Source organism: Silurus aristotelis (assembly GCF_946808225.1).
Source record: "Silurus aristotelis genome assembly, chromosome: 25".
In the NCBI taxonomy this organism is placed as follows: Eukaryota; Metazoa; Chordata; class Actinopteri; order Siluriformes; family Siluridae; genus Silurus; species Silurus aristotelis.
The window spans coordinates 11924170-11936242 of NC_139598.1; the positions used below are offsets into that span (position 1 = coordinate 11924170).

Here is a 12073-nt window from a genome sequence, read left to right on the forward strand (position 1 = left end):
TTCCATCTTAATCCAAGAGTGTATTCTTGGGGTTTCGCCTTCTCATGTGATAACCAAAGTGTTAAAAAGGGTTACCTTTGGGAAGACAATCAAAGACATTTGACATGTTACAGGTCCACTGACAAATCTCAAATTCACTGCTGCTAAGAAGGCCTCACAACCCATCCACTACTTGCTTGGCATCATCTGTGGTCATTACGCTCTTGAGGCAATTGTCTACATAAATGTTTCAACTGTTGATTTCAGGAAGTCATTTGGTTGGGTGTTGTCCAGGACATGGCATTGAAAGGCATAGATGGCACAGCTGGGACTGCAGGTTGTGCCAAAGGGTTACACTTGCCACTCATAAATACTGAGAGGGTTAATAGGTTAAAGATCACACCAGACAAAGTGAAGGAGAGGTCTGTCCTCAGGCAGTTAGCAGACCTGATGAAACATACCCTTTATATCTCCACTTACTGCAACAGTATGCTTCTTGAAATGCAACAGCACTCCCAAAAGGGAAGGGACAAGTGCAGGTTTAGCAAGAAGTTAGTTATTTAGGTTTTAGCCCATGTGTCTAAAGGAACAATTGAACACCACACGTTTTTTTCCCATCATGTTGAACCATGTGATAGGGAATGAACCATGACTCTCCTCCATTGATCACAGCAGAGTCCATGGTGAGCTTGACTACGTAGTCGGAATTCTCTAGTTTCTTAATCTCTTTATTATACGCAGCTGCCTTCACGGAATCCTTTGCCAACCGCCGCTCGGTGCTTCTTAGGTGTTGCATAGTGATTTGCTTCATCTACCATCACCCTGGTCATTCTGGTTTGTAGCAAGTCCATTGCCACTTGATCCTGCTTTTGATAGTATCACCTTGCCAAAAGTCTCTCTACGTTCCGGGACAGTACTCCCATTTGCTCCGTTGGGGCTGTGATATAAGGCGCACTCTAAAGGAAACTGCTGACCTATTGAGTTTCTTGACGTCTTGCCGAATTGTTCTTAATGCTAAATCCTTGGTTTGTCCTTGAAGCCCTAATTTCTGAACTGCAGCTATAAGTAGCATGGTCCTTTCGGATCCATCATCAAGTACTGCATAGGTGTTTAGGGTTCGATTCTTGTGTTGTAGTACAACAGGGATCACTTTTAGCAGTATATGTTTGGAACCTCCAGGCCTGTCCAGGTACATGGTTTTGTTTGTGGAACTCACTAGACAGGTACTCTCTAAATGAGATAGGTTAATATCCTCAATGAGGATTTTAAGGTGTTTTCTATTGCACAAATGACAGGGCATCTTTAGGGTGCAATTTCTAGCTAAGTGTGAGTGCCCACATTTTCAACAACGCTTGTTGTCTTTGATCCATTTGATCATCTCCTCTTTACTAAATGTCTGGAAAGTGGTACACTGGCTTAAGTAATGTTCAGTACTGTCGCAGTATGGACACAGAACTCTGATCTGTTCAGATCTCCATGCTGGTTTGGACTGATTTCAGGGCGAAAGTACCTGGGCAGCTGCTTTAGTGGTTCGTTCAGCTTCATGTGCAGAAGTAGTAGTAAAGAAGTCTGGACATTTGCTACTGGGCCCATTCTAGGTTGCACAATCTTACATCTCTACTCTTTCCTTTAATTCAGGTTCTCACAAACCTCAGGTGGTCTAGAAGAACCTGATATCTAAAGAGCTTAGTTGCATCAACATGGAGACGGTTATCAAAGGCTAAATTTAAATAAGCAAACTCGCCAGGGTCACGATGGATGAAATTTGTAATTGGTGGCCCCTATAGGACGTCTCTTAACATACAGTAATCTGAGGCCGGCCAATCAAAGAAGGATATAGCAGATTATAAACATTATTAAGATGTGGGCTTGTCTTGTAGGCATGTGTGTCGGTATCTGCTGCATCTTCATCCTCTTGTAACAAACGCTCCTCCTCTCCATCACTTTCGAAAAGCAGTCTATTTGGTTGTCTGTCAACATTCGGAATACGGAGCACTCATAGCTCCAGCAGCTGCATCGATGCCATCATCATGTGAACTTGAAGGAAGAGAATCAATACGATCGGAGGGACACACACTAGATTCGTCTCTCATTGTGCTGTCCTCTACATCTGTCTCTTTCAAACCAACTACCTGCATGTCTTCCCTCGCCACAGCCGTAAACATCCTCCTGGGCCTTCCTCTCTTCCCCCTTCCTGGCGGCTCCATCCTGTCTTTTAGTCAATGCTACTGTCTCTAATCCATACAACATAGCAGATCTCATCACAGTCTTATAATTGTGCCCTTCTATCACAAATCACTCCTGCCACTTTTCTTCACCCACTCCACCCTGCCTGCACTCTTTTCTTCACTTCTTTAACACACACTCCTGCAACCGCACCACTCCTCTGCCCTCCCCCTCATTCACACACATGTACTGTCTTACTCCTACTGACTTTCATTCCCCTTCTCTCCAGCACGTACCGCCACCTCTCCAGGCTCTTCTCAACCTGCTCTCTACTCTACTCTACCACAAATCACAATATCATCCGCAAACAGGAAAGGGCTCAGAGCCGATCCTTGATGCAATTTAACCTCCACCTTGAACCAGTCTGTCGTTACTACTGCACACTTCACTGCTGTCACACTGTCCTCATACAAGTCCTGCACCACACTCACATTCTTCTCTGCCACACTTGACTTCCTCATACAATACCACAACTCCTCTTTCTCCACCCTGACGTACGCATTCTCTAAATCCACAAACACACAATGCAAGTCCTTCTGACCTTCTTTATACTTCATCAACATTCCCAAAGCAAATATTGCGTCCGTAGTGCTCTTTCTCGGAATGAAACCATACTGTTGCTCACATATGTTACCTCTTCTTTTAGCCTGACTTTCACTACTCTTTCCCATAACTTCATGGTGTGACTGATCAACTTTATTCCCCTGTAATTACTGCAGGTCTGCACATCTCCCTTATTCTTTAAAAACAGTTCCAGCACACTCCTTCTCAATTCCTAATGCATCTTTCCAAAATCATGTTAAACAATCTGGATAAAAACTCTACTGCCATCTCTCCTAAACATCTCCATGCTACTACTGGTATGTCATCTGGTCCTACCAACTTTCCACTCTTCATCCTCGTAATCGCTGCCCTCACTTCCTCCTTATTAATCCTATCAACTTCCTGCTTCACCATCTCCACATCATCCAACATTCTCTCACTCATTTTCCTTATTCATCAGCTGCTCAAAATACCCCCTCCACTTTCTCAACACCCTCTCCTCACTAGTCAACACATTTCCATGTGCATCCTTTATTGCTCTCTTGTAGCACATCCTTCCCTCTGCCTGGCCAATCGATACAAAAAATTGTTTTAAGGCTATGGCAGTGAAAAATGTGGTATGTGATATTCTGGGTTAACTACTATGTGTATTAATGTACAATGAGTGACTAGGGGAAACATTACCAGGTCCATTAATATAATTTGTTCTTTTTCACCACACCTTGGTCAACTGTGAAATAAACTGGTCTAAAGCAACAATTAAAGATGAATTTATGGATCAATTTCTTGATCCATAAGCTGACATTATATACTCACCTTATCCCATAAGCATTGCCAATCTTCCTCATCCAAAGTGTGGTCCTCATGTTGGGACTGGACATGGCAGAGCTTCTCATCTTCCTGAGGTTTCCTACATTGCACAAATGTATTTGGTATAGTGACAAATCTGAATTACAACTGGAATTTAAGAGTTAACATTTTTTTTAGAGAAAGCAGACAAGGGCCATGGTTTACCTGTAGGTATAGAACACATCTTCACTCTCAGTTACATAGCTCATGTCGTTGGTAAGATTGTCTACAGACGATGGACGTGGCTTACGAAAATCATGACGCAATCGAGGGCTACGCCTAAAAACAACAAGGAAAATATCTATTCAATCACCAAACTAACAAGTACTGTATACTATTAATAATCAGTCTTTAAAATCTGTCTATATAAATGTAGTACCAGTTAGGTGTACTGGGTGGAGATCTCGAGGGAAGACTTTTGGTTTCCAGATGTTCAGTGGAATGAGACTTTATTAAAGGATTCCACATCACCTCGCCCACTAGTTTCCGATACAGAGGTAAGGACCTTCAACACACCCACATTCAAAAAACATGTTCATTGGTGGAACCCAAAAGCAAAATGGAATCACAGAGCGCCACAGGAGATCATTTCTGCCTGTGGCCATCCAAATACATAACTCCTCCCTCTCAGTTTTAAACAGCTGGTTCATAAAATAGATAGACGATATAGATGTAGTATATAGTAATAGATTTTTATGTCACACTTATATAATGTTAATAACGTGTGCAATTAATGTGCAATAGTTTCAGTGCAATAACTGTTACATGTGCAAAAACTTATATAATTGTGGTCTGACTTTTTCTGGCATCTGTTTGACTGCTGCAACACATTTTGCACAGCATATTTCATAAAATTAGAAATTCATTGATTATACAGCATCCATAATTACTATATAATCTCATATGCATATTTTATTTACAATTTCTTATATTTTATTTCACTTTAATTGTACTATGAGCAACTGCAACCTAACAATTTTCCAATGAAATCAAGTATTCTGATTTGCCAGTGTGAAAAAGTACCTATGTTTGGAGACTGCATAATTGTTTTTTCTGTTGTAGAATGTGTGATGGTCCACACAGGACCGCCAAAAGTTTTTGCAGGAACGAGAGCTGGGCAAAGACAGAGACACCACCTGCTGTCCAACCTCCCCCTACAGAAAAGCATAGACACTAATAACTCCTTTGGCAGTGAAGGCAAAAACAAAGTTGTGAAGTAAACCAAATGTGATGTACTTCATCTGTTTATCTACAAACTTACATGTTTTCGACGAAGGTGGATGAAGAATCTTTTTCTTTTGAATGAAATCTTGATTATATTGATCCTGAGGGAAAAAAAAAAAAAAAAGTTTCGCAAAAAGAATGTACCATAGTAATTAGAAAATGGTTTCTCAAAATGGAGTTAAAAGCATTTCATGATTCATACTAGTGATTACATTATAAAATAATAATAATTAATGTTTGTTATGTATTTTATACTGCTTAGTGAAAGTTCACTGAGTATTTTAGTGAGCTTTGACATCTGGGACCAGGTCCAGTTTTACAGAACCCCAGATTGTGTTGTAATTCTTCTAGTCATGTGAAATAAGCAGTTGCGAATTGCAAGAAAACATTTGAAACATTAATCATTCTGCATTGTTTCAGACTACATAATGAACTGTGTGCTTGCTTTTTCTTTTGGGAAAATCACCCTGAAGAAATCCACCAAACAATAAAAAACCACAGCCTTTAAAAGCAGTGTTGAATAATACTTTTTAAAAAAAAAAAAAGGAAAAAATTATAATTCTGCTTTTTCATAGATTGTGAGCAGAAAATAAGCTGCCTAATGACAACTCACCAGGGGAAGAAATTAGAACAAATCAAATTGCAAAACAAGGCAACGCCTCCTGAGGCAATCCCGACCCAAAGAGATGGGTTACTAGCATCCTAAGAAAGAGAATAAAAATTGCAGTTACCATTCCCAATATTAAAGCATCACAGTATAAATCTCTGGTTTCTACCTCTTATTGTCTAAAAAAAAAAAAAAACTGTCAAAATATTTAACATAATGCAAAGAATGTGTTACCCGTGCACTATGAAGCTCTACTCCATAGAGATCTAAGGTTCTAGCAGTGTTCAGATAACACAACTCTGCCTCACTCTGAGAGAGGCCTCTGGAATGCACAGAAGCAAATAATTAGTAATTCTCGCTCTTTCCATCTGTCTCACAGATATGTAAACCACGCACAACTGAATGCACACCAACATACGGTGCATGCACACCCACAAAAGCATTATCGCTACAGTATGAATTCTGCATATGTGAACATATATGTACTTGTGCTGAGGATGCAATGACTCCACTTTGAAAAGGAAGTCCTTGTCCTGATCAGGAAGGAAGCATATATTGCCAAGATATCCAGGAGGAGTCTCTGGAACATAGGCTCCAAATTCAGCTGTTTATAAAACAGAAATCATGTTATTAATACAATTCATTGTGATTGGTTTATGGTTCATCATTCATTCATCTTCAGAAAGCACTTAATCTGATCATGGGCATGGTGGCCAGTTCATCGCTAGACATCAGGCACACACATTTACACACTTATTCACACCTTGGGCAATTAAGCCCAGTTAATCCCAAAATATGCTTGTTTTAGAAGTTAGAAGGATACCAGAGGAATCAGATGTGGACATTGGAAGAACATTCAAAACTCTGTGCTCTCAGTAACCTGAGCTCAGGATCAAAACTGGCACCCTCGAGCTGAGTTGGCAAAACTACCCACTGCACCATCATTGCATAAATTCAAAACTAGGACGTGCTATAACCGTTCATTTATGCATGTACAAGGTATTAGACTTACACTGAACGGCATAGGACGCCAGTACCACAGCAGAGCTCAGTGGGCATTTTAACCTGCAGGTAAACATTTTGAAAAACACACTATAAATGCACTATTTACAATGAAGTAGATTTAATAGAAAGATACACAAAGAAAGAAATCAATCCAAATCGGAACAAAATTTTGTAGTATATAGTTTATATTTGTATTTCACATTATACACTGACTGGCATGACAATAAAACTAGATCTGTGTTACCTGCCCTCCCGAATGTCCTTCTTAATTTGCAAAAAATAAAAGTGCCTGCAAAGTGGAAGTACAGAGTTACAATATATACATATTCAGACACACACATACACCCACACACATATATATACACACCTGGTCTGTTCATGCTGGAGAGAGTTAGGGTCAGAGATGAAAAACCGCACTCGGAATATTAAAGTGAATGGGGCAGAGCCTGAGCAAAAAGAGAGATAAGAAAGTCCTATGAGAAGAAAATGACTTGACTGTGACAACATTTATACCCAGTTATTAGTTTTAGTATTGATTAACTAAAAGAGATTCTTGTAGACCTAATCCAGGTTACATGTTAATCTTTATAGCTGATTATATCTATTCTGTGAGTTTGGTTGTTCTTACACTGGTAGCTCAATGGTTTACTGAGCAGCAAAGTCAGGGGTTCATTTAATCTAGTCAACTAGGAGAACGTTAAACTCCTGTTCTTATCTGACATGAGTGGAACCTGATGTGATCTGCTTTTAGCAGCTTTAGAAATACTCAATCCAGCCAATCTAGTACCAAAATCCATGCCAAGACCAAAATCACAGATATCACTTTTCCCCCATTCTGATGTTTAATGTGGACATTAACTGAATGTTTGACTTGTATATGCTTGCACTTTGCACTGCACTGTTGCCACAGGATTGGTTCATTAGATGAATGAATGTGCAGGTGTTCCTAATAAAGTGGATGTTGTGCATTACATATATTAGTCATGGTATATGGTTAACTTTTACGTTTTTAATAAACACAATTGTAGGTATATAATTACTGACTATAAGCTGACTGATATATAGTGGTTCTGCGGTGGTTCCTCTCCGCAACGTAGCGGAGAGATGACAAACGGCAACAGACGGACTATAGTTAGTAATTGTGTATGTAAAATTAGCAAGTGTAGCTACATGGCAGTTGTTACAAACAAACAGTTACCCAGTAAATGAGTGTATGAACAATCTGTATATACAGTACAGTCTTCTCTATAGAATAGAATAGCCTTTATTTCTCACATATGCATTACAGCACAGTAAAATTCTTTCTTCGCGTATTCCAGCTTGTTCGGGAGCTGGGGTTCAGCCATGATCCAGCAACCCTTGAGTGGCAGTTTGGCTATACTCATACTTCCACTCAGTTAACCAGAGCCCTAACCACTGAGCTACCACTTCCCTAAAAACTAAGAACATTGCAACTTTGGTGACCCAATGTTTGGTGTGCAAAAGTTAATCACCCAATCTAAATAAAGTAAATTGAAGAAAATAATACATAATATCAGCCATCACTGGGACGTTCTTAATACTTTCTGAATTACTATTTAAAAGGAATTCTATTTTTAAATTTAAAAGTCAACATATGCCATTGTGTGTTTGACAAGTTTGTTCTTACCTTTAAGCTGCTTTTTGAAAGGTTTTCCAGGGTCAAGCCACTTCTGGAATGCAAAATGTAATTATTAGTACTTCTATTATTACTCTAGTAATAATGAAAAAAAATGTGTGTTTACAAATATTATCTCTTTGCATTTTGATTAGGCACAATTTTATCCAGAAAAAAATAAATAAATAGCCACAGTGATTATTACATCCTCCGTAATTTTCTACAGTTCAGATCGACATTAGAATGATGACAATAGTTATTAGAATGATGCTGTCGTCTATAAAAACTCAAAAGCTAACTTTCTAGAGTTACCCTTGGAGCACAAAAATGCAATATATAAATGTCTGCTATTGGCATGCATATAGTAATACTGTAAAGTATCAAAGTACATCAAATACGTGTTAATTACCATGTTTATTCTGTGCCATAAAACTGTCTGATTTAAAGGTTTTAATGCTCCAATACAGTATAATGCACACACACACACACTCACCGGTGAAGTAGTGGTGTCTTCACCGATCTGCAGACCGAAATACTGCTTCTCTATTATGCCCAGGTGTTCAAAAGCAAGGTCAAACAACAAAACCCCAGCATCATGTTTCTGTGCATAAAAAAAATCACTATCAATTTAAGTGTTTGAAGCGTACTATATATATATATATATATATATATATATATATATATATATATATATATATATATATATATATATATATATATAATATGAGAAGTTTGATACAAAAGATGTTTGGAACTCATTTGGACATTATTAAAAAATTTATTATGCAGATGTCTGGACATCAAAAAACATTCACTTGAAATAGCAAATTCTCATAATTGAAATTATGTTTATTTATAAATGCAGTTTGGCAAAGCAGGTGCCAAGGTGTCCTGTTTGTATGTGCAATTAAGCCAAGACTGCATTATTGGAGTTAAATATAATGTTTACCATACTCTAATTCTTTAATTAAACTGCACACTAGCTTGTACTTACGCTGACTGTGAAAGTTTGTACCGTGCTGTCAGGGAAAAGCACTAAACAAGATATGGCAGAGTTTGACATGTGTGTTCGCTTGGAGAGGTCAATCAGACCCAGAGAGGTGATTTTGTTTCCCAGTGCACACCATGGCGAAGTCATCTTCTACACGCAAACAGACCTGCCAGCACACAATAAAAAAAATTAAAAAAACATGGGTTATGGCTTACAACACACATTCACACACAAACAAATACCAAAGATTGCTTCACACAACCTTTGATGCTCACTGTATTTGCTGTTATAATGGCCCTTAAAAACTATGAGAGAACCTGAACCCAAATTGCCCTTTTTAACCTTTATTTTAATCTGTTTAAAGATAGTTTTAAAATATGTATATTTTAGAAGTGTGCTTATATTACAAAATGTTTAAATCATTTTAATTTTCATAATTTTTTTTTAGATAATTTTAAATGATAGACCACAATTTATTTAAATACAATTTGAACTTGTAATAATTACATTTCTAATGTATAATGAACAGTGACCAGGCAATTCAACATATCAGTCATTAATAATCTTTCCCTGTGTGCACAAGAAAATTCCCAAAGAATGCTTTGCAAAATATAAATGGCTGCCAGAGTAATTTTCAGAGTCTGACACTTTTAGATTGAGGTGCATGGACTGAGATTCTGTTACTGGCACATCTAAATTAAAACCTATTTCAGCTAGTGGACAGGGAATCTCCTGTCAAGTAAGAAGTGAATCAGGTGAACATTTTTTCAAATAATCTGTTATTTTTATGAGTTTATTCTTTCAACCCAACTTAAATTTAACTTTCATACTAAATATGGTTTGGTTTTAACCACAGTGTGCTGCAAAAGTACTGTAATGTTACTACCTGAAACTAAATTTTAAAAAATTTAACATTTCATGACTTTACAGTAGTTAGTGAAGTTTGCCAAATTATTTCAAAAATACAAGTTAAGATTATACAAGTTTTTACACCCAGACAAAACTTTTAATTAGTTCTAGTTCAACCAGCTGCAATTGCTGAATTAGCAAAAGCAATCATAAAGTCACATGATCTATTAATAAACCTGTTCCTGGAAGCCGCCAGGTTACTAAAGAACCATAACAAACAGCATCATAAGAGACCAATGAACTATCCAAACAAATATGGGACATTATCAATGTCTTTACTTAAAAAAAAAAAAATCCCAAAATTTGAACATCCTGCTGAGCAAAACACAAACTCCAGCAGAAGGGAAAATCCACCAATAATTAGTGACCATTTAAAGAGGGCATTAGTCAGAGAAGCAACCACATAGCCAAGGCTATTTCTGAGCTCACAAGAGAATATCTGTTCACAGGACACAGTGGTTGATGAAGTGGTGCAATGCCTTATGAAATCCTGTTTGCCACATAGACATGTTGGAGACTCATCAAACGTAGTTATACAATTTTGCTGTCTGATTTGACCAAAACCAAAACCGAGTGCCTTTTATAAAAGGATATGACATGTATAGTCACATGCCTTATTTGTCACCTAAATTAATATTTAAAATTTAACTTGCTAGCTAAACATAATGCATGCCACTATTAGCAATACAAATTTTCAAACCATTACATTTTCAATCTATACACTTATGCAAAATGAAAAATAGCCAGCAAACACAACCACTCTTTCTTGTTTACAGCACGTGTCCTGTCTGGATGCTGTCATATAACACATATAGATGAGGACCTTGAAGTTAAGTTGATTTAGATCATCAATGGTGCATTCGTGTTATAGAGCAACTTAAATATGTTGAGGGCAAAAGCATCTTTAGTAATATTAAAAGGTATGACTCACAGCATGCAATCCAATCTAGGCAACACTGTTTTCCCTTTATTGTATTTGTCTCTAAAAAGAAAATTTCTGGTCCTTGTGGCCCTGGCACTGTGTGACCCTCCGTTTTATTCAGATCTTCTAAAATCTTATACCGTAATGTTTTATGCTCACCAACAAACCATTCCTACAGAATTAGTTTCAAGGTACGACCTAGTGTAAAGTGTGTATTTGTCCAGATTGCACAACTTTAACACAAACATACACGCCTACATTTTGAGCCTAAACATGTCTCTACAATGTTTTTGATTCTCTTCTCCCCTCCTCAAGCAGTTTAGCTCAGGAATGTGAAACATTTTACTACAGAGTCAGGGAAGGAAGTAGCTAACGGACATATTTTATAATACAACTCAAATGAGGAGAGAACCTTCAGTGATAATTAATTAAATTAATAATTACAAGAAATGTACACAGTGAATAATTCACCTCATAATATGCCAACTTCTATACGACCATGTTTTGCAATGGTTTCCAAATGCGTTCCGATGTTACATGAGGCACAATACAGGTATGTAATAAAACCACATGTTCTAACATGGTGTAATTTCAGTACTAACAGAGAATTCACAGGAACATTTATTTCTCATGCTTGCATAACTTGAGGTAATAAAACTAATGATAAAAACACAAGGAAAAATATTAACAGGGCATTTCATAAATCCTTCATTAGCTGGTGATTTTAAGAACAACATAAATCAAGAAAATATCCACACAACTGTATCAGAAAATTAGGCAGGACAGGAATTTGGAATCTAGTCACACGGTCACATTTTATTCAGGAAATGTGTAGTTTAAAATACGCTGTGCTCTCTGCTTAGCCTGGTGTTGCCACTCTCTCCTTGTCAGGAAGCTCAAAAGCCTGCTCTGTCCACATCCTCATCTCCTTTGATAAGTCAGTTGTCCCCTAAAGGCTTGTTGCAAACTCTATGTTGCTGTGTACACAGAACAGCGATACTGATTCACTCAACTCACCCATGACTACGCACAGTCATAGCAACATTTCTGCAGGCTTCTCCACTACCCAGCTGTGACGTTTTTCTCCTGGATAGGCTGTATCTCTCTAAAGTTGTGCGGGATCAGATTTCTAAGTGTTTTATTACTCCTGTAAAATACCTACACATAATAAATCATATCCAG

General features: G+C 37.7%; 1 protein-coding gene across 1 annotated transcript in view; it reads right to left on the reverse strand.

The window, feature by feature from the left end:
* The window catches only part of ptpn3 (protein tyrosine phosphatase non-receptor type 3), a 33820-nt gene that overhangs the window by 14396 nt on the left and 7351 nt on the right, over positions 1–12073 (reverse strand). The window contains exons 2-15 of the mRNA XM_083529908.1: positions 9064–9226; positions 8563–8670; positions 8082–8124; positions 6801–6879; positions 6678–6722; positions 6441–6493; positions 5915–6032; positions 5663–5750; positions 5435–5523; positions 4859–4922; positions 4621–4751; positions 3977–4102; positions 3763–3876; positions 3565–3658 (exon numbers count right to left, since the gene is read on the reverse strand). Coding sequence (XP_083386034.1) covers positions 3565–3658; positions 3763–3876; positions 3977–4102; positions 4621–4751; positions 4859–4922; positions 5435–5523; positions 5663–5750; positions 5915–6032; positions 6441–6493; positions 6678–6722; positions 6801–6879; positions 8082–8124; positions 8563–8670; positions 9064–9207 — 1296 coding nt within the window. The 5' untranslated portion in view covers positions 9208–9226. The remainder of the gene's footprint in view (positions 1–3564; positions 3659–3762; positions 3877–3976; positions 4103–4620; positions 4752–4858; positions 4923–5434; positions 5524–5662; positions 5751–5914; positions 6033–6440; positions 6494–6677; positions 6723–6800; positions 6880–8081; positions 8125–8562; positions 8671–9063; positions 9227–12073) is intronic.